At 43.7% G+C, this 22,229-nt stretch overlaps 1 protein-coding gene across 1 annotated transcript in view; it reads left to right on the forward strand.

Moving 5' to 3' along the window:
* Positions 1-22,229, forward strand: part of SPHK1 (sphingosine kinase 1) — a 77,825-nt gene that overhangs the window by 24,342 nt on the left and 31,254 nt on the right. The window contains exon 2 of the mRNA XM_073606195.1: positions 21,522-21,668. Coding sequence (XP_073462296.1) covers positions 21,522-21,668 — 147 coding nt within the window. The remainder of the gene's footprint in view (positions 1-21,521; positions 21,669-22,229) is intronic.

A 22,229-nucleotide genomic window follows, 5' to 3' on the forward strand; every position in this document is an offset into this window, starting at 1 on the left:
CACGTAGGAGCTGCTGAATATTGTGGTCCACCTGTCACCCTGCCCAGCCCGGCAGGCCCTCTGCCTGTAGTGCCTGATTTGTTGGAAGGAATCTATACAAAAGCCATTCTTGATTCAGGTTCTCAGGTGACTTTGACCAGAGACTTTTGCAAGAGGTATTTGTCATACATGTCCCTGCAAAAGTTGAAAGATATAGAGATCCAGGGTATTCAAGCGGAGGATTACCCTTGTGATGGATACCTGCTGGTCACCTTATCATGTGATCCATTGAGGGTTGGAAAGCCTCAGAATTTTGAGACACTGCCCATTGTGTGTCCCTGGCTGTCATGATCTACAGAAGTTCATTGATTGTAGGGACCAACACAGATCTGGTGAAGCAGCTGTTAGCCCCTGTTGTCCCCAGATGTGACCCCTTACCTTCCCTGCCAGCAGGAGGGCCAGCGGTGTCTCCCTCTTCCACAGTGGATGGAGAAGGATCAACAGCAGAAGCAATAGAAACTGATCTGCAAGAGGCAGAAGCAGTTAAACAGGAAGAAGAGGCTAATGAGCCTACTGTGCCTAAGCCAGTACAAAAGACAAGGCAAAGAGTTAAGCATCCTCTCAAAAGACCGACTCGTGATGTGTTTGGTGAGAGCACCAAAGAAGTTATCCTCACCCCTCAAGGGACTCTTGCAGAGCCTGACCTTCTCACCACATATTTGGAGAAGGGCAACCTTAACTCACCCCCTGGCACAACTAGCTGGGCCATTTCAATTAAAGTGGCCTGTAGGCAGGACAACCTAACTTCCTATGTTTATTGATGGGAGGTTCCTCTGCCAGGTCCTTATGAAAATGCAAGTTGTTTGTTTTCCTGTGCACACTAACCTTTTGTTTTTTTTTTCTTCGTATGTATTTGAAAGCATGTACCAGGTCCGAGGACTGTTACTTCCTTTGGGGACCAAAGGTTCTTTGGGGGAAGTGGGTGCCCTGCATATTCTGCTGCTTCGCCAAGCTGGCCAAGATTCTTCTGTGAGGGAGAAAGTGCCTGTCAGTTTCAGAGGGGGATATTTCCCCTCCCTTTTTTTTTTTTTCTCCTCACACAGACACACAGGGCTGCTCACTCTGCATCCTCTCCTGTGTCCCTATTGGCAGGAGGTGGAGGAGAGCCAATTACAGGAGCAAATCAGAAGGGCTTTAACAAGCAGCAGCTGCAAAGGACTCTGGGATATGTTGTCCCCATCTAAAATGGCCCCCATAGCTTTCTATGGAGACAGAACTACAATAGCCAGTCTGCTCTGGGGGCAAAGGAATTAGAGACTCCATCTTGCTGATCTGAGGGGATTTCTCAGGAGGCAGAGGAAGAGATTGGACCTAGGGGTGAGGTGCTGCCTCCCAGGTCATATCTAGACGCACCTGCAGCAACGTTGTGAAGCATTCCAGTGTGATGTGACCAGTCGAGAGCCTGCCTGTTCAAGGACGTTCATTTGGGCCTTGGCCGCAGAATTGGGTGAGAGGGCTTTTGCCCATTTGCAGGAAACAAGGACACTGCACACAGAGTTAAGTGGACACTGTATACAGACATCATTGGTGTTAGTCATCTTGCTGACACTTGTAGTGCCACAGGGCTAAAGAATAAGGCCATCCATTCACAGAGACACCTTCTACAGACACCATTGTTCTTTCACCTTGCTGAGGAAGATCCTGCATTCTTTACTTGACAACCTGGGCCAGTTGTGGTGTTTGGCCCTGCTATTCAGGAGTTTAAGTGCACGAACAAGAGTGGCTAGCTGAAGATACAAAGCCTCATCTTTCTTCAAAAGGACTGAAGTTACCAGTGCCATATGGGCCCACACACATACTCAGGGCTCTGTATATGCAGTGGGTGTGCGGGACAGTTTATCTGGGAAGTTAAGCCATTAAATAGTGATTTGAGTACGGTGTTTGAAGTTGGGCCTGTGGTGTCAGGGGACAGAAGAGAGAGGCCTGACATAAAGAGGGTCATTCCTCTGCTCTCCTCCTGCCTGGACTCATAGAGCTGACCTGTGTAAAGGTACCCAATCTTGTACAGATTACCATATTGTGATTTATTGTTTTTGAAGTGTTTGCCTCTGCTCTTGGGTTATTCTTAGGTTTGGAACCCCTGAAAGCAGCCGTAATATAATATTGAGCTATATTGCTCTTAAATTAAGTTATTGCTCTCCAGTTGATTACTTGAATATATATATACTGTTACTGTTTGTTACTTTCCCACAGAAATATTGCAGTAAAGACACTTTCTGTGTTTTATCATAATGTGTGTATTTCTCATTGGTCCTTGCACTTAAACGATTGCCAGGTGTACTAGAGGGGGCTGAGACTGTTATTGGGGTTGAGAGGCAGAGTATGGAACCAAACATACTTAAGTGGTTCATGTGGGGGTAGCGCTACAGATATATTTTCCTTTGTATACTAAAACCTGCCATGAGAAAAAAAAAACAAGGCTGCCATTACTAACTTCTGTTTGAGGTTTCCTGGCCATCTCTAGGCTCAAAAGAGCCAAAGAAAATGGAATATATCCTTACACCGACTTTCCTCTTTGTATAGAGCTGATCCAAAGGACTATTAAAACCCCAAATCAGTTCCACCATCAAAGTGCTACTCTCTCATATGGTTTCTGTAAAAAATAAATACATAAATAAAAATGTATTTTTTAAATATATAAACTATAATTAGGTAATTTTTAAAAGTACACACAAGCACATACGTATATGTATGTATATGCAGTTAGGATGTACTGTTTGTAACGCCTATTGGAAAATAATATATTAGGTACAGTATACACCAGAGGAGGTAGAAGAATCATTTTTGGGGCCATCATTTATGTTTAACTGTAAAGCGATTTACAATTTTAAGTACCATTTTTTTTTTTTAACAGTTGCAAAAAACACTTGCAATTTCAAAGATTTGGTATTTATTACACAACATAGACTCACCTTTTATATGTAATGGAAAATTTAGCAGTTAAATTGTGTTTGTGCACATTTAAAACTAGTGTATTTATTACCAAATATAGATTTCATGTCTGTTAAAAAAATAAAATGTTATATATATTTTATTTTTTTTTCTATTATTAATTTCATATATGTTAGTGCAAATACAGTAAAACCTTGGATTGCGAGCATATTTCGTTCCGGAAACATGCTTGCAATCCAAAACGCTCGTATAGCAAAGCAATTTTCCCCAAAAGAAATCATGGAAACTCGGGCGATTTGTTCCACATTTATTCATAAATCCTTCAGTTTATAGTCCATATAAAAAGATTTGTAGCAATGTGACAAGGTTGTGTAACCATAAAATGAACATCCACAAATGGCAGCCTCCTCAAGGGGATAGAAGCAAAATCCAGCAGGAGCTACAGAGTATAAGAGAGAAGAGATGTGCCTCAAAGTGTAGCAATATGGTAACATTTAATGAAGGTAGAACATTTAGCAACTCACATGTTCGATGATTAAACAGGCACATCTAAGTATGCAGGCATCAGGGGTAAAGCTGCCCACATAGACCATCCTCCTGCAGATGCGTGACAGGGACCTTGAGCAGACCTAAGGACCTGCTGGGACTTACATTTTAAAGAACCCCCCCCCCCCCCCCCAGCATAGTTTTCCTTCAGTTCCCACTACTTCATTTAGACACTGGGAGCAAAGTTAAAGGAGAAGTATTGCCAAAGCTATTTTAGCTATATTTTCCGATAGGTCACAAGAGTGCAGTTCGTTCTTCACTCCTGTGACTAGTGGATCCTTTATAGTTGGATCCACCCAGATGCCTGGACCTCTCAGCAAGCTGCTGGAAGACTGACCCAGCTGCTCCTGCTTCCTCCACAGCCCAGCACTCCAGTGAGCGCTGGAGGGGCACAGCAGAGAGCTGAAGGATGAAAAACAGGCAGATGGTTCAGCCATGTGAAAGGGGCCTAACTCTTAACTCCTTCTCTGCTGAAGCAGTTTTATTTTCCATTTTTTTAACATGCATGCTTAAATGCACTTTATTTGAAAATGTTACAGTTTTAAAGTTTTAAGGAAAAGGCTTAACTGTACCAGACTGTTTCCAGAGTGTTTGGACATAGAACCGCTGGCAGTCGGAAATGACTGAATGGATAAATGCATACATTTTTCAGCTGAGGAAGGAGGCGTGACTTGACTCTGAAACGTGTTCTGATTGGTCAGTTCTACTCTGGGTCTGACAGCTGTCATTCTGCTCCCTGCAGCTCGTGGTTCCGGCGTCCTGCCTCCTGTCTTCACGGAGCGCTGCTGAGGCTAGGGCTATTCCACTCACTCATGCAGGATCCCACCTGGACACAGACAGCCTCTTATTATTACCCCTGTGGGTTCCCAGACCGCAGAACAGGCTGCCTGTTTCCAATGGATATTACAGACCTTTCTCATAGATTTGTTGTCTCTCATTCCCATCCAGATGGAGTATATAAGAGACACTGTTTCATATATAGGTGCATAACTATTTTCATTTCCACAATTCTGGAAATTTCATACACCATCTTTTGGACCTCTATCAGACAAGCTAGGGCAGTGTTGGGAATTTCTGTTTGTTTTTTGATACATATAGGGTTGAAGGCTGCAAGACAACAGGACCTTTTATGGTATTTGCATGAAAGGCCCTTTATAACCTCTTCCTGCCGTGTCACACATATACGCTGCAGAAGTGGGCCTTAAAGTGATTGTAAAGTCGTGTGTGTGTGTGTGTGTGTGTGTGTTTTTTTAATTTTTTTTTTAAATAACAAACCTGTTATACTTACGTCATCTGTGCAGTTGATTTTGCACAGAGCAGTCTGGATCCTCCTCCTCTTCTTGGGTCCCTCTTTGCTGCTCCTGGCCCCTCCCTCCTATCGAGTGCCCCCTCAGCCAGCAGCTCTCTATGGGGGCACCCAAAGCCAAGTCAGAGCTCTGTGTATCCATTCTGACATGGAGCCCCGCCCCTTTCTCCCCTGATTGGCTGGCTGACTGACTTTGACAGCTGCGGGAGCCAATGGCACCTCTGTTGTGTCTCAGCCAATTAGGAGTGTCCCAGGTGGCTTAGACATTCATGGACATCGCTGGAGAGAGCAGGGGCTCAGGTAAGTAATTAGGGTGTGCTGGGGAGGCTGCTACACACAGAAGGTTTTTTTTTTATCTTGAAAGTGTTTTTTAACCCCAAAAAATAAAGATCTTGTTCCCTTAAAGCATGTTATACAGCACAGTGCTTGTGCTGTGTCACTTGGACCCCTGTATCACCTGAAATACCTGGCTGATCCTGCCTGGATATGCCCTCCCCTCTGCAAACTGACCATGATAATCATGGCTGCTGAGCCCTGACATCATGGTCCGTTTGCGTGCTATCATGGTCCGTCGCAGCCTGCTATCTGTCTCCTGTGTCCTTCTCCCCCCTCCCCTCTCTGCTTGTACCATTGCCCGCCCCTCCCCCCACCTTCTGCTCTCATATCAGCTATTAAATGCTGCCATCCTCTCTGCACCATTATAATAATTGTACCTGTGTTCTGTAAAAAATCTGCACGATTGTACATATATGAGCGCCGCTCAGCTGATTGTCGGCAGCTCGGTGCTCACTCTCTCCTCTCTCCCCCTCCTCCCCGGGTGACATCAGCGGGAGGGCTTGGCCCCGCCCACTACAGCTGTGAGCCAGAGATAGAAGCAATGAGAGGAATCAGCTGAGTGCTGGGAGCGGAGCTCATACAGGTACAATCATGCAGATTTTTTACAGAACACAGGCAAAGGGACAATTATTATAATGGTGCAGAGAGGATGGCAGCATGTAATAGAAGCAGATTAACAACCACTTTAATGCATAGAATGCATTAAGATAAAAGACCTTCCGCTTTTACAATTCCTTTAACATAGAGCTGCTGCATATATGCATCGCCATGTTACTCTGCCGGTGTGCTCAATCGGTTCTCCCAAAGGGACAGCTTGTCGTCAAGTACTGACGATCGGGAGCTGATTGGGTTTTTCGATTATGTCATCAGTGTACATCAATCACAGTAAGCATATAATCACAAGCTCCACTTACCAGCCTCTAGCATCACAGACTGTTTAACCACTTGTTGACTACTAAATGCACAACAACATCTTGTCAACAAGTAGTTACAGTATAACGAGCTAATGGCAATTGACCATTTTGTAAAAGTGATTCTGGCAGCTCAGTCACCTGGTCACTTTTACTGCAGTGAAAAGGGCAGTCCCCCAATCTGTGCTTGCTTAGATGCTTTGAAGGGCAGGGTAGACACTGAGGGTCTAATAAACCCCTGATATCTCCATAAAGAGGACCTGTCACCTGCCCCAAGGCCCCCGTGATGGAAATAAATTTCAATGGAAAGTAAAAGTGTAAAAAAATATTTTAATAAAATGAACCTCCTGTGCATACACACAACTGCAAGTGTATATCCTGCACATGTATGTAAACAGCGATTTGCACCACCCATGTGCAATAACGCTGTGAACGTCAGAGTGAGAGGAATAATTCTAAGGCCATCATTTATGATTAAATATACACTAATAACCCTTTAAGTGTCATAAAAAAAAATTCCAACAGCCATGACTTTATCCTCAAGGGCCCCGGAAAGCAAGTGGTTAAAGGGCAAATGGCATGGGGTTAGCTTTTTGTCTCTGCTGGCTGTCATTTCTGTCTGTTTCAGAGGACAATTGTCTTCAGTGTTCCTCAGTCAGGTTTCTGGGTAGGAAGTCAGCTGTTTGAAGGAATTATTCACCTAATAAGATCATTTTGATAAGCTGATATCTAAACCATCTGCATAATAACTTCCATCCTAAATTTTGCTAAAAGAAAAATACATTTCATTCTTATAGTAGCAGTTCCTGTGACTTTGTCCTCTAAGTAGCAGGCCATGAAAGTTGACTTCCTACTAGATATACCATATTATCTGTGTAAACGCAGAGATAGCTATAGGTGGGGTTTCCCCATCTACGTTTTCAGGGGCTGTCATCCTCCAGGCTGTGTGCTCCTGATAAGCCCCATAACCAACACAACAGATAACATGATCACTACTGACAGTATGTAAATAAATACCAAATATATTCCCAATAATTTTGCTGATAGAGGTCAAACAACTGATAGAATATATAAAATAAAATCTGTAGCAAAAAATGTTTTGCTTTTTCCCCAAATGGGGTTGTGAGATGATTATCTTTTCTTGAAATGGTGGTTGCTTAGACCTTATATGTGGTCTGAGACTCTCTCCCCAAATGCTGTCAGCAGCCAATCAACAATTGTCAGTGCTGTCATATGTGAAGAAGTAGAATGAGTTATATACTCCCCATACTTCGTAGCACCGTGTAGTATCCTAGGCTCACAATGGCAGAACAGAGGAGTGTAGGAAAGGTAAATATGTGCCGCCATTAAAGCAAACCTATGCAGATGATTTTTCTTCAAAAATCTCAAATTAAAATTTTGACAACGCATAGGTTTTTCTAATTTTGAATATTTACCCATTATCTGAATATGTTCTGAATGTTTGTTTTTTTTTTTTCTTTTGCCAACTTTAACCACCTGACAACTGGGCACTTAAACCCCCCTCGTGACCAGACCAATTTTCAGCTTTCAGCGCTCTCACACTTTGAATGACAATTACTCAGTCATGCAATACTGTACCCAAATGAATTTTTTGTCCTTTTTTTCATACAAATAGAGCTTTCTTTTGGTGGTATTTGATCACCTCTGGGTTTTTTATTTTTTGCGCTATAAATGAAAAAAGACCGCAAATTTTGAAAAAAAACGCATTTTTCTTAGTTTCTGTGATAAAATTTTGCAAATTAGTAATTTTGCTTCATAAATTTTGGCCACAATTTATACTGCTACATATCTTTGGTAAAAATAACCCAAATTAGTGGATATTATTTGGTCTTTGTGAAAGTTATAGAGTCTACAAGTTATGGTGCAAATCATAAAAAATTGATCACATCTGATGTACTGACGGCCTATCTCATTTCTTGTGACCCGAACAAGTCAGGACAGTACAAATACCCCCCAAATGACCCCTTTTTTGAAAGTAGACATTCCAAGGTATTTAGTAAGATGCATGGTGAGGTTTTTGATGTTGTCATTTTTTCCCACAATTCTTTGCAAAATGAAGATTTATTTATTTTTATTTTTTTCCCCCACAAAATTGTCATTATAATAGGTTATTTCTCTCACATGCCATGTATATACCACAAATGACGCCCCAAAATACATTCTGCTACTCCTCCTGAGTATTACGATACCACGTGTGTGGGACTTTTTCGCAGCCTGGCCACATAGACAGGCCCAACATGCAGGGAGCACCATCAAGTGTTCTAGGAGCATAAATTACACATCTAACTTGTTGACTACCTATTACACTTTTGAAGGCCCTGGAGAACCAGGACAATGACACGTGACACTGACGTGGCACTGATGACAAATGGCACTGATACGTGGCACTGATGTGGCACTGATGACAGATGGCACTGATACGTGGCACTGACACTGATGTGGCACTGATGACAGATGGCACTAATACATGGCACTGATGACAGGTGGCACTAATGACAGATGGCACTAATATGTGGCACTGATGACAGATGGCACTAATACGTGGCACTGACAGATGGCACTAATACGTGGCACTGACAGATGGCACTAATACATGGCACTGATGACACGTGACACTGATGACAGATGGCACTAATATGTGGCACTGATGACATGTGGCGCTGATGACAAATGGCACACTATGTGGCACTGATGACACGTGGCACTGATGAAAGATGGCACTAATACATGGCACTGATGACAGATGGCACTAATACGTGGCCCTGATGACAGATGGCACTAATACGTGGCACTGATGACAGATGGCACTGATACGTGGCACTGATGACACTGATGACAGGTGACACTGATGACAGGTGACACTGATGACAGGTGGCACTGATACGTGGCACTGATGACAGGTGGCACTGATGACAGGTGGCACTAATGACAGGTGGCACTAATGACAGGTGGCACTAATGACAGGTGGCACTAATGACAGGTGGCACTGATGACAGATGGCACTTATACGTGGCAGTGGGGACAGATGGCACTGGGGACAGATGGCAGGGCAGATGGCGGGGCAGATGGCAGGGACAGATGGCAGGGCAGATGGCGGGACAGATGGCAGGGCAGATGGCGGGACAGATGGCAGGGCAGATGGCGGGACAGATGGCGGGGCAGATGGCGGGACAGATGGCGGGACAGATGGCGGGGCAGATGGCGGGACAGATGGCGGGACAGATGGCGGGGCAGATGGCGGGACAGATGGCGGGGCAGATGGCAGGGGCAGATGGCAGGGCAGATCACATGGCAGGGGCAGATAGCAGGGCAGATAGCAGGGCAGATCACATGGCAGGGGCAGATAGCAGGGCAGATGGCAGATCACATGGCAGGGGCAGATGGCAGGGCAGATGGCAGATCACATGGCAGGGGCAGATGGCAGGGCAGATCACATGGCAGGGGCAGATAGCAGGGCAGATGGCAGATCACATGGCAGGGGCAGATGGCAGGGCAGATCACATGGCAGGGGCAGATGGCAGGGCAGATCACATGGCAGGGGCAGATGACAGGGACCGTTAACAGCGGGACACTTTTTTTTTTCTCTTTTACACTCACCGCCGCAGCGGTTCCGCTCTCCCTCCTCACACGCTGTCTCTGTGTGAGGAGGGAGAGCCGGCGATGAGAGATGATCTCATATGTTTACATATTTATTTATTTATTTATTTCAGGTACTTATATAGCGCCGTCAATTTACGCAGCGCTTTACATATACATTGTACATTCACATCAGTCCCTACCCTCAAGGAGCTTACAATCTAAGGTCCCTAACTCACATTCATACATACTAGGGACAATTTTAGACAGGATCTTATTAACCTACCAGCATGTCTTTGGAGTGTGGGAGGAAACCGGAGTACCCGGAGGAAACCCACGCAGGCACAGGGAGAACATGCAAACTCCAGGCAGGTAGTGCCGTGGTTGGGATTCGAACCAGCAACCCTTCTTACTGCTAGGTGAGAGTGCTACCACTACACCACTGTGCCGCCCATTACATATGAGATCATCTCTCGTTGGCACCGCCGATCGCACTGTAAACGGCCGCTGTCATTGGCCGTTTACGGCGATCTGTGACTGGCTGTGTCCGAGGGACACGGCCAGCACAAAACTTCCGCGATGCGCGCTCGCGGGAGCGCGCAATGCGGAAGTAAACAGGAGGACGTCCAGGGACGCCCTCCCGGCAATTGAAGTCCGCGCTGTAGCCGTCTTTCGGCTATAGCGCGGACGCCTAGTGGTTAAGTGCCGGTTCACACTACAGCGACTTGGGATCTGACTTGTCAGACCTCAAGTCGCTGGACATAAGAAATTCCATTATAGTTAATGAGAGCCATCTTACTGTACACTACTGAAGTCGCTCCGACTTCAGAAAAGGTTCCTGTACTACTTCAAGGCGACTTGTACCCATAGATTTCAATGGAAGTCGCCTCCAAGTCGGATCCTCATCTATAGTGAAGCGACTTTACAGGAAAAAGAAAAGAATTTACCCAGGAAGAGAACAGGATCAACAATTATGTCACAACAGCTAATTAGCTCTGATTGGCCACAGGCAAAGTCGCCTGTCCTGAAGGTGACTTGAAGTTGTGTTGTAAGTCGCTCAAAGTCACGCTCAAGTCGCCTCCAAATCGCCTTGCAAAGTCGCGCCGTAAGTCAGCCCCTGTGTGAACCGAGCTCAACTCTACTTGGGCTTTCGCAGCCACTTTACATCTCTTTTCCTATATGCATGTCAGCTGTGTAACCCAGTTGTTTCATCAGTCTGGTTTTCCCCAGGAACATTTAGCAGAAACTTTACAAACAGATTGGTCAGTGACCTCCTGAGGGTCAGAATAAAGGGTCAGTGACCGCATCAGGGACAAGACTCTTGCTCTTTGCTTTGATTAGTCATAGGCCTGGTTCATACTTGGGCAACTGTTTATAGCTTCCAGTATCATCCCTATGCAGATCACATTCCCGACCCCTGTCTCCTAACAATCATTTTCAGCTTCTCATTCATTGCTTTAGGCCAGGGGTCTCCAAACTTTATAAACAAAGGACCAGTTTACTGTTCTTTCTAAACAAAGGACCAAGGTACTGGTGTCAGTGGGAGTAATGGTGCCCCATCGTTGGTGCCAGTTGGAGTAATAATACCTCATTGCTGGTACCAGTGGGAGCAATAGTGCCCCATCGTCCATGTCAGTGAGAGTAATAGTGCCCCATTGTCTCTTTTTTTTTTTTTTTTTTTTTTCTTTTTTTTATGTAATGTCTGTTTTTGTTTATATGATTCTGTTTGGATAATTTGATTGTAAAGTTTTAATGTTGTTTTTTTGTTGTTGTTTGTATATAAAAATCAAAAGCATGCGATTTAAAAAAAGTGCCCCATTGTCGATGTCGGTGGGAGTAATAATGCCCCATCGGTGGTGTCAGTGGGAGTAATAGTGCCCCATCGGTGGTGTCAGTGGGAGTAATGGTGCCCTATCGTCGGTGTCAGTGGGAGTAATAGTGCCCCATCGTCGGTGTCAGTGGGAGTAATAGTGCCCCATCGTTGGTGTCAGTGGGAGTAATGGTGCCCCATCGTCGGTGTCAGTGGGAGTAATAGTGCCCCATCGTCGGTGTCAGTGGGAGTAATAGTGCCCCATCGTCGGTGTCAGTGGGAGTAATAGTGCCTCAGTGTCAGTGGAAGTAATAGTGCCCCATCGTCGGTGTCAGTGGGAGTAACAGTGCCCTATCGTCGGTGTCAGTGGGAGTAATAGTGCCTCATCGTCGGTGTCAGTGGGAGTAATAGTGCCCCATCGTCGGTGTCAGTGGGAGTAATAGTGCCTCATCGTCTGTGTCAGTGGGAGTAATAGTGACCCATCGTCGGTGTCAGTGGGAGTAATAGTGCCTCATCGTCGGTGTCAGTGGGAGTAATAGTGCCCCATCGTCGGTGTCAGTGGGAGTAATAGTGCCTCATCGTCAGTGGAAGTAATAGTGCCCCATCGTTGGTGTCAGTGGGAGTAACAGTGCCCTGTCGTCTGTGTCAGTGGGAGTATTAGGGCCCAGTCGTCTGTGTCAGTGGGAGTATTAGGGCCCCGTCGTCTGTGTCAGTGGGAGTATTAGGGCCCCGTCGTCGGTGTCAGTGGGAGTATTAGGGCCCCGTCGTCGGTGTCAGTGGGAGTATTAGGGCCCCGTCGTCGGTGTCAGTGGGAGTATTAGGGCCCCGTCGTCTGTGTCAGTGGGAGTATTAGGGCCCCGTCGTCGGTGTCAGTGGGAGTATTAGGGCCCCGTCGTCGGTGTCAGTGGGAGTATTAGGGCCCCGTCGTTGGTGTCAGTGGGAGTATTAGGGCCCCGTCGTCGGTGTCAGTGGGAGTATTAGGGCCCCGTCGTCGGTGTCAGTGGGAGTATTAGGGCCCCGTCATCGGTGTCAGTGGGAGTATTAGGGCCCCGTCGTCGGTGTCGCCGTTTAACTGCAAATACTACTTCATTCAAGGTATTCCATTGGCAAAGGTATACTAGAATCTTGAAGAAATTCTGTTTATGGCATGCACAATGATAGCCCATAAAAGATGCAATCTACTGCCGCCCCTACTACAACCCCAATAGATACTTGCAGTTAATCAGGTAATCCTATGGGAAAAGATTGTGTATGATTTTTTAAAACTGTCCTCATAAATCCCATAAAATAAAAAAAAAAAAGCGACTTTACAGGAAAAAGAAAAGAATTTACCCAGGAAGAGAACAGGATCAACAGTTATGTCACAACAGCTGATTAGCTCTGATTGGCCACAGGCAAAGTCGCCTGTCCTGAAGGTGACTTGAAGTTGTGTTGTAAGTCGCTCAAAGTCACGCTCAAGTCGCCTCCAAATCGCCTTGCAAAGTCGCGCCGTAAGTCAGCCCCTGTGTGAACCGAGCTCAACTCTACTTGGGCTTTCGCAGCCACTTTACATCTCTTTTCCTATATGCATGTCAGCTGTGTAACCCAGTTGTTTCATCAGTCTGGTTTTCCCCAGGAACATTTAGCAGAAACTTTACAAACAGATTGGTCAGTGACCTCCTGAGGGTCAGAATAAAGGGTCAGTGACCGCATCAGGGACAAGACTCTTGCTCTTTGCTTTGATTAGTCATAGGCCTGGTTCATACTTGGGCAACTGTTTATAGCTTCCAGTATCATCCCTATGCAGATCACATTCCCGACCCCTGTCTCCTAACAATCATTTTCAGCTTCTCATTCATTGCTTTAGGCCAGGGGTCTCCAAACTTTATAAACAAAGGACCAGTTTACTGTTCTTTCTAAACAAAGGACCAAGGTACTGGTGTCAGTGGGAGTAATGGTGCCCCATCCATCAACACTAAATGCGTTGAAGGGGGAATCTAGGAACTTTCTTTCCTTTCATAAATGGTGGAAGGAAAGGAAACTGAATCCTGTATGGGCCGCCAAAGTATAAAGAACTATTACTAATTCATGGGCTAAGGCAGGTCATAGATTACTCGATTTTCTTTCCTTCCGAGAAAAAAAGAAGTAGGGAAGGGGAGTAGAGTTGAGAATTGGACAGAAGCACCACAGAAGACGTGGAGGCATCATCTCAACATCAGATGAGCGGAGTTTCTTTTCATAAGTCTAATGCCCCGTACACACGGTCGGATTTTCCGATGGAAAATGTCCGATCGGAGCGTGTTGTCGGAAATTCCGACCATGTGTGGGCTCCATCGGACATTTTCCATCGGATTTTCCGACACACAAAGTTGGAGAGCAGGAGATAAAATTTTCCGACAACAAAATCCGTTGTCGGAAATTCCGATCGTGTGTACACAAATCCGACGGACAAAGTGCCACGCATGCTCAGAATAAATAAAGAGATGAAAGCTATTGGCCACTGCCCCGTTTATAGTCTCGACGTACATGTTTTACGGCACCGCGTTTAGAACGATCGGATTTTCCGACAACTTTGTGTGACCGTGTGTATGCAAGACAAGTTTGAGCCAACATCCGTCGGAAAAAATCCATGGATTTTGTTGTCGGAATGTCCGATCAATGTCCGACCGTGTGTACGCCCTATAATAGTCAGTGGTGAAATCTGATGGCATAAAGTTGGAGACCCGCGGCTCCCAGGTTTTATGGAAATTGTGCAGTGTCAGTAAGTTTAGCTGTCAGCTTGTCATTAATGAGCATCCAATGCACCAGATATTACTGCTGCCAGGGAAAGGGAATCTTACAGCCAGTTTCTAGTTATGATTTGCTTAGCAGCTGTAAAAATGCAGTTTGTCAGTCTGAACTGATGTTTGGAAAGCCCATTTGGTTTCTAGTTGAGCAGCGCCTCTACAGGTAACATTGGAATATCCTTTAATTTTCAAAGCTTAACTGAACAAGCTGAAGATAGAAGCTGATTGGTTGGCATACTGTGTCATGCTTGAGGCCACTTCCCACCTGGCCTATTGTAAAATAGCAGTCGGATGGCAGCTTCCCTATCCAGGGTGGACATCATATGACCTAGGGGCTGCACAGAGAGTAGATTACAGATTGGTCCTGGTACCATGTGATTGCTGTGACACAGCGATCAAATGTCAGTAGTACATAATAGCTTTCATTCATAGCCATTCATTGTGTACTATTGTGGTGATAGTGATCACATGGTACAGGGGCCAATCACAGCTGACCTGTACCATTTGATAGCTGTAGCCAATCATAGCTATCAACAATAGTACACAATGGCACATGAATGGATGCTATTCAAAAAAATGATGGAGTGGCATTATAACAGTGATCAGATTATCACTGTAATATGCAATCATAGAGAAAAAAAATCCTGATCATATCCCCAGAGCAGACAGAGTCACTATACTGATCACTGCCACTCCAATCATATGATAAAACTGTACTGCTCTGGTGACCGTATGTGTATAAAAAAACATTAATTTTATTTCTTAATTTTTCAAAAAATTGTGACAAAAAAATTGCATCTTCAAAAAACTCGCCATGTCTTCCTAAATACCTTGGACTGTCTACTTTCCAAAAAGGGATCATTTGCATATTTGTACTGCCCTGGCATTTTAGGACCTCAAAAAATTAGATGAGGCTGTCAATACATCAGGATTGATCAATTTTCAAATATGGTGAAGGGTTAGTGTGTGGGTGTGGCGCAGTCCTAATTCATAGAAATACTTGGTAAATCGTGTGTAGCCAAATCCCATATGTAAAGTCGCATATAAAGTATAAACCAAAATTGCAAATAAAAAATTCAACGAGAATAAAACCAAACATAAAACAGCAAAGTGACCCCCTTTGGAGTGTGTAGGTGTAACGTGGTCCTAGTTTAAAAAATACTTTGTAAATCGTGTGTAGCCAAATCCCACATGTAAAATCGCATGTAAATTATAAACAAAATATAAACAAAATCGCATATAGCAAATTTAACGGCTAGATTGGCCCCCTTTGAATTGGGGGAAGGGGAACAGGGGATGAAATCAAAAAATGACTTTAGCCAAAGCTATTCCATCCGCATAAAAACCCCATATAGTGATTGACAAACATAACATTGCTGAATAATTACATAGGTTAAATTGTGACTAGTGCTCAGTGCAATTTAAGTGAAAAACTTGACATCTTTGTAAAACAAGGCAGGTATTTGTATAAATCTTGGTGACCAGGTGCTCGTGTCTTGTGATCATGCGGACACTCACCAGCTTCTTTAACCCCTGCGGGGGTAATGCGCAGTCACAGTGTATGCCACTGTGCGGCAATCCACAGGCTGTTTCTGGGTCACGGTGACGTTTTAGGCATAAGAGAAGAAAGAGGAGATTCCATAGCGTAAAACCATAAAACACTCTTTATGGAACGCAGATGACAGAATGGTACTCACATTTAAGCAGTTTATAATAGGCAACCAAATGTCATCAAAACAGGAGAGCGTCAGATTTAGGTTGGTGATCCTCTGGGAGATGATGCAAAAGCGTCAGAATAGGCCACGTCCTACGCGTTTCGTCATAGGGACGTCAACTGGAGCGTCCAGTTGACGTCCCTATGACGAAACGCGTAGGGCGTGGCCTATTCTGACGCTTTTGCATTTCATCCCCTGTTCCCCTTCCCCCTCCCCCAATTCAAAGGGGGCCAACCTAGCCGTTAAATTTGCTATATGCGATTTTGTTTATATTTTGTTTATAATTTACATGCGATTTTACATGTGGGATTTGGCTACACACGATTTACAAAGTATTTTTTAAACTAGGACCACGTTACACCTACACACTCCAAAGGGGGTCACTTTGCTGTTTTATGTTTGGTTTTATTCTCGTTGAATTTTTTATTTGCAATTTTGGTTTATACTTTATATGTGACTTTACATATGGGATTTGGCTACACACGATTTACCAAGTATTTCTATGAATTAGGACTGCGCCACACCCACACACTAACCCTTCACCTACCTTCTGTTTTTTCCACCTTGGTGGAAATCACATTTGTGGAGGCAGCAGTCCTTTATGCGATTTCTTCCATTTTTTCCATTTTCTCCACTTTTTTCTCCACTAGGACAACGTTACACCTACACACTCCAAAGGGAGTCACTTTGCTGTTTTATGTTTTGTTTTTATTTTCGTTGAATTTTCTTTTATTTGCAATTTTGGTTTATGCGACTTTATATATGGGATTTGGCTACACACAATTTACCAAGTATTTCTATAAATTAGGACAGCGCCACACCCACACACTAACCCTTCAATTTTCAAATATATATAATCTATATCTATCTCTCTCATGTGTGTGTATATCTATCTATCTATCTATCTATCTATCTATCTATCTATCTATCTATCTATCTATCTATCTATCTATAGTTTGTAGACTCTTTAACACAGACTTTTTATATGCAAAAAACTGAAATGAAGAAAAATGTGTTTTCTTCATATTCTGTATTTTTTTTTTCTGTTTTTATATAGCAAAAAACAAACAAACCCTGTGGTGATTAAATACCACCAAAAGAAAGCTCCTATCTGTCTCAGAAATTGGGTACCGTGTTGCATGACTAAGTAATTGGTATTCAAAAAGTGAGTGAAAGCTGAAAACTGGCCTGGGCAGGAAGGGGGTGAAAGTGTCTGGTATTGAGGTGGTTAAAGCATATTTCATGGGTAAAAGGACTATAGCAAATGTGCACTGGGTATATCTGGAGAAGGTTCAGGTTTTATTTAACTATGCCCCTTTTAAGATCCTTCCACTGTCAATGCACCCACAATTCAGCACGGCGTCATACAATTTTTTTGGGGGGGTTGAAATTTAGCCGGATGTATTATCATAGAGATGAATGATCAGATTCTTATGAATTATGAGATGATTATGAGAAAGCAAAGCTGCACTATATTGTCAAAAGTATTGTGACGCCAGCCTTTTTTTTTTATATAAATTATATACACACACGAGCTTTAGTGGCATCCCAGTCTTAGTCCGTAAGGTTCAATATTGAGTTGGCCCCCCTTTGCAGCTATAACAGCTTCAACTCTTCTGGATAGGCTGTCCACAAGGTTTAGGAGTGTGTCCATTCTTCCAGAAGCGCATTTGTGAGGTCAGGAACTGATGTTGAATGAGAAGGCCTGGCTCACCGTACCAGCTCTAATTCATGCCAAAGGTGTTCTATCGGGTTGAGGTCAGGACTCTGTGCAGGCCAGTCAAGTGCCTCCACCCCAAACTCGCTCATCTACACTATGTTGCTAAAAGTATTGGGCCACCCCTCCAAATCATTTGGTGGAGGGGAGATTATGGTGTGGGGTTGTTTTTCAGGGGTTGGGCTTGGCCTCTTGGTTCCAGTGAAGGGAACTCTTAAGGTGTCAGCATACCAAGATATTATGGACAATTTCATGCTGCCAATTTTGTGGGAACGGTTTGGGGTTGGCCCCTTCCTGTTCCAACATGACTACGCACCAGTGCACAAAGCAAGGTCCATAAAGACATGGATGAGCGAGTTTGGGGTGGAGAAACCTTGACTGGCCTGCACAAAGTCCTGACCTCAACTTGATAGAACACCTTTGGGATTAATTAAAGCGGAGACTGCGAGCCAGGCCTTCTCTTCCACATCAGTGCCTGACCTCACAAATGCGCTTCTGGAAGAATGGTCAAAAATTCCTATAGACACACTCCTAAACCTTGTGGACAGCCTTCCCAGAACAGTTGAAGCTGTTCTAGCTGCAAATGGTGGGCCAACTAAATATTGAACCCTACGGACTAAGACTGGGATGCCAAAGTTCCATAAACATGCTGGTAGCTTAATTGGCTTCTGTACAAAATTGGCCCTAATATATATAATATATATATGTGTGTGTGTGTGTGTGTGTGTGTGTGTGTGTGTGTGTGTGTGTGTGTGTGTGTGTGTGTATGTGTGTATATATATATATATGTGTATGTATGTGAGTTGGGGACCTTGGATTGTGGGCTCCTTGAGGGTAGGGTGCAATGTATGTGTGGAGCGCTTTGTAAATTGATGACGCTATATGGGTACCTTAAATAAATAATAATATAATAAATGAGCATCTTAATGAGACACAATGTACAGGGATAGGGAGAATTGTAGACACACACTCACTCAGGTTGAACTGGATGGATTGGTGTCTTTATTCAACCTTACTAACCATGTACTAACCATGTACAAGTTCATGTGCGTGTAAAGGCAGGAGTCACATTACTTTTGACAATATAGTGTATTTCATGTTGTATGCTTTCCACTATTTGACTATAGATTGTGGTGTGTGTGTGTGTATACTGAAGGTAATTACTGACTATTGACATTTCTTATTCCAAATTAACAGAGGACTGGTCTAGTTCAGTTAGGCCTCTTCCACGTGGGTAGCCAAAGGCAGTAAAAACAGGTGGCTGAGCCAAGATTTTACTGCCCATTTAAAACCTAACACAGTGAGAGAGGTGGCTGTACTCCATGATGCAGCTGCAGCAAATTTAGTGTTAAGCTGACAGGTTGCACCTCCTGTCAAATTCACCAATTTGAGTCAATGGGCTTGCAAAAGCTGGTGCTTAACCTGCCACAGATTCCTGGAGGACTGCTGGAATGTGAACCTTCTTGCATTAGGCCAGTCATAGACGGAGCATATTTCTTTCCTGCAACCACGGTGTTGACAGGGAAATCTCTCCCACAGAGCCATTGGGTTCTCCCATCGGTGGAAGCCGTCCCCGCCTGGAGAGCACAGTGATTATTGTTATAATAATAATAACAGTCACTGGCAATAATTGCATGAAAAAAATCCAGCAGGCTGATTTTATCCAAGTTGATTGGTACGTTCCGCCTGCCCATACTTGATTCAAGTGCTCTATGGCTGGCTTAGCTGCTGCTATATAAATATATAACAGTTTATTTTTTTTAAGTTACCAACTTGCCTGCTATTTCCACTCCTTATATACCTGCATGTGAATCCTTTGCTCACAATTTTTCTAGGTAGGTTTTTGGTAGGTTTCTATAGTCTCATCTACTTATGGTCAAGCTTACAAGCCTGGCTGTCTCTGGCTGAAGTTAGGCTTTAAGACTTTTCTGACTGTATGAGTGTTTCAAGTCGGTGACTCCCTAAGCAGTAAAGCCTGGATCGGCATTAAAGCCCCAGAACATTTTTTAAAAGCCTGAAGCCAGAGGATAAGAATTATAGCCGGACAGCTAGCATTTTCCTAAGGAAAGGTTACAAATGGATGCTTCTATATTACTCTCTGGGCAGATTTTGTTCTAAATGTTGAGTTCAGCTCCTTCTGTGAGGTGTAGTACCCCAGGGTTATTCTCTCATTTCAGGAGCTGTAAACCACCTTTAACCTAAATCTTTATTCAGTTATCTCCAAATCAAGCATTATGCCTAGTCCATTTAAAGAATTTGCAGCCTTCCAGGTAGTCCCCCTTCGGGGAACTCTGTCTTGAAGGCCCTTCCTGCAAACACTTGATAACAGAGATCCTCCATTACATATAAACCATGGATGCTTACCTATTCCCCAAATCCAAATATGTTGTATATTTAAATTGGAAAGTTCTTTAGATTGTGAACTTGAACTAGACTGAGAGGATAGATGGAGTAATGCCAGTAAAACTCTTTGAAAATAAAAACTGTATAAAATCCTCTATTGTTGGTACCTCACTGTTGAGTTCCTTCACATAATTAATTTGATAATTCCCTCTATTTGCTGGAGATGGAATACCCATATAGGTACCCTATACCACATATACTAGCAATGCCCCAAAATAAAACTTTTCCAGCAAACATTCAAATTCCTCTTAGACACATTCATTGGCCAATCCATTCCTTTTGAACCAGTTAACTTCCCTCTAGGCTTACTCATAACTAGATACTCCTAGATCAGCCATTCTCAACCAGGGTTCCCTGGGGTTCCTCCAGAGGTTGCTAGGGGTTCCTTGAGCTGTGGGTGATGAACTACCTTTTTTGATGGTGTCTACAGAGTTCAAGTTTCAGCATCACTTAGCAAAGCCAGCAGCATGACACCAAATATCTTTTCAGCTGTCTTTAAGGGTGGCATTCTGAGCACCACTTTAAGTGGGGCATTCTTCCTATTGGCCACCAGTATAAGGGGCATTGTTCCTATTGACCCCTGATAAATTGTTTTTAGTAAGGGTTCCTTGGGACCTGAAAATAATTTTTTGGGTTCCTCTAGGGTTAAAAGGTTGAGAAGATACTCCATTAAACTAATGAACCACTTCTTGACTGATGCAAGATGTCTAATAGCACAGAAATGGAGACATTTAGCTGCACCATCCAAATCAGATCTATATAAATGCATTTATGGTATCCATAACATGGAATATCTTACAGCTCCTTACACACCTAAGCCAAAACCTGGTCCCCATGGAAATCTATGTTGACACCTTTCTAATCCACTTTTTTCAATAGCTTCTATCTCTCATTGCTGATACCATTCTATACGTACCCATATCCTCCAGATTGCTAGAGGATATGGCACATTGTGGCTCACCCCCCTCAACCCTCCCTTCCCATCTTGACTATTATTTTAACTCATTTTTTCAGTTTAGTATTATATAATGTCGATATGGTGGTAAACATCTCAGTGACCTCCTCTGAGGATACATATACACCTATGTGTACTCCTCCACCACTCACCGATGGACTGTATATTCTTGGTGTTTGGCTACACATGTACACCAAGGCACTACAGACATTATTCTTGTTGCAACCACTTTATTTTTATAAGATTGATCATTACTTTTGAACACATCGATGTTTCATATTACAATTCACTACCTTTGTCAACATTGAATGTAAAGAATTTACAAATTAAAAAAAAGATTAAAAAATGGCTGATGGATAAAGTGTATCCAATTCGGCTTTCCTTTAAGTATTGATTCTACTCAATAGAAAATGTTTGGCTTAGTTCAGTACTAAGAAAGGAAATTCACTCATGGAATGATGTCTATAGTGGTGAGTCCTTTTTGTATATTTTTGTAATAAATTCATAATATCTACCTTATCATTCACAGGACAGCCATGCCTCGTGCCATCAGGAGTCCGTGTTCTTGTGTTGTTAAACCCCTTTGGTGGAACAGGAAAGGCTCTTACTCTGTTTGAGACCCAAGTCATGCCTATGTTGACAGAAGCCAATGCCCATCTCACTTTGCTGGTGACAGGTATGTTGGGTCAGGGAGAATGAAAGGTGACACACAGGCTAAAAGTTTATAGTTATGGACTTCAACATAGACTTGGGAAAGAAGCTCTTGAGGTCATGGGCAGTGACCAACAGCAAATTTATTTATACAGAGAATTAAAAGTTAAAGGGGTTGTAAAGGCAGAAAGTTTTGTATCTTAATGCATTCTATGCATTAAGATACAAAGCCTTCTGTGTGCAGCAGTTGCCCCAGCACCCCCTAATACTTTTCTGTCTCTGTACAGCGATGTCCACGAATGTCTCAGCCGTCCGAGATTCTCCTTCCTGATTGGCTGAGACACAGCAGCAGTGCCCTTGGCTCCCACTGATGTCAATCAAAGTCAGCTAGCCAATCAACGGAGTGAGGGGGTGGGTCCAGGTTGGGGCTCCGTGTCTCAATGGACACATGGAGCTGTGACTCAGCTCGGGTGCCCCCATAGCAAGCTTTTTGCTGTGGGGGCACTGAACAGGAGGGAGGCACCCGAGAAGAGAAGGATCTGGGCTGCTTTGTGCAAAACCACTGTAACAGAGCAGGTAAGTATAA

Source organism: Aquarana catesbeiana, linkage group LG12 (assembly GCF_042186555.1).
Source record: "Aquarana catesbeiana isolate 2022-GZ linkage group LG12, ASM4218655v1, whole genome shotgun sequence".
In the NCBI taxonomy this organism is placed as follows: Eukaryota; Metazoa; Chordata; class Amphibia; order Anura; family Ranidae; genus Aquarana; species Aquarana catesbeiana.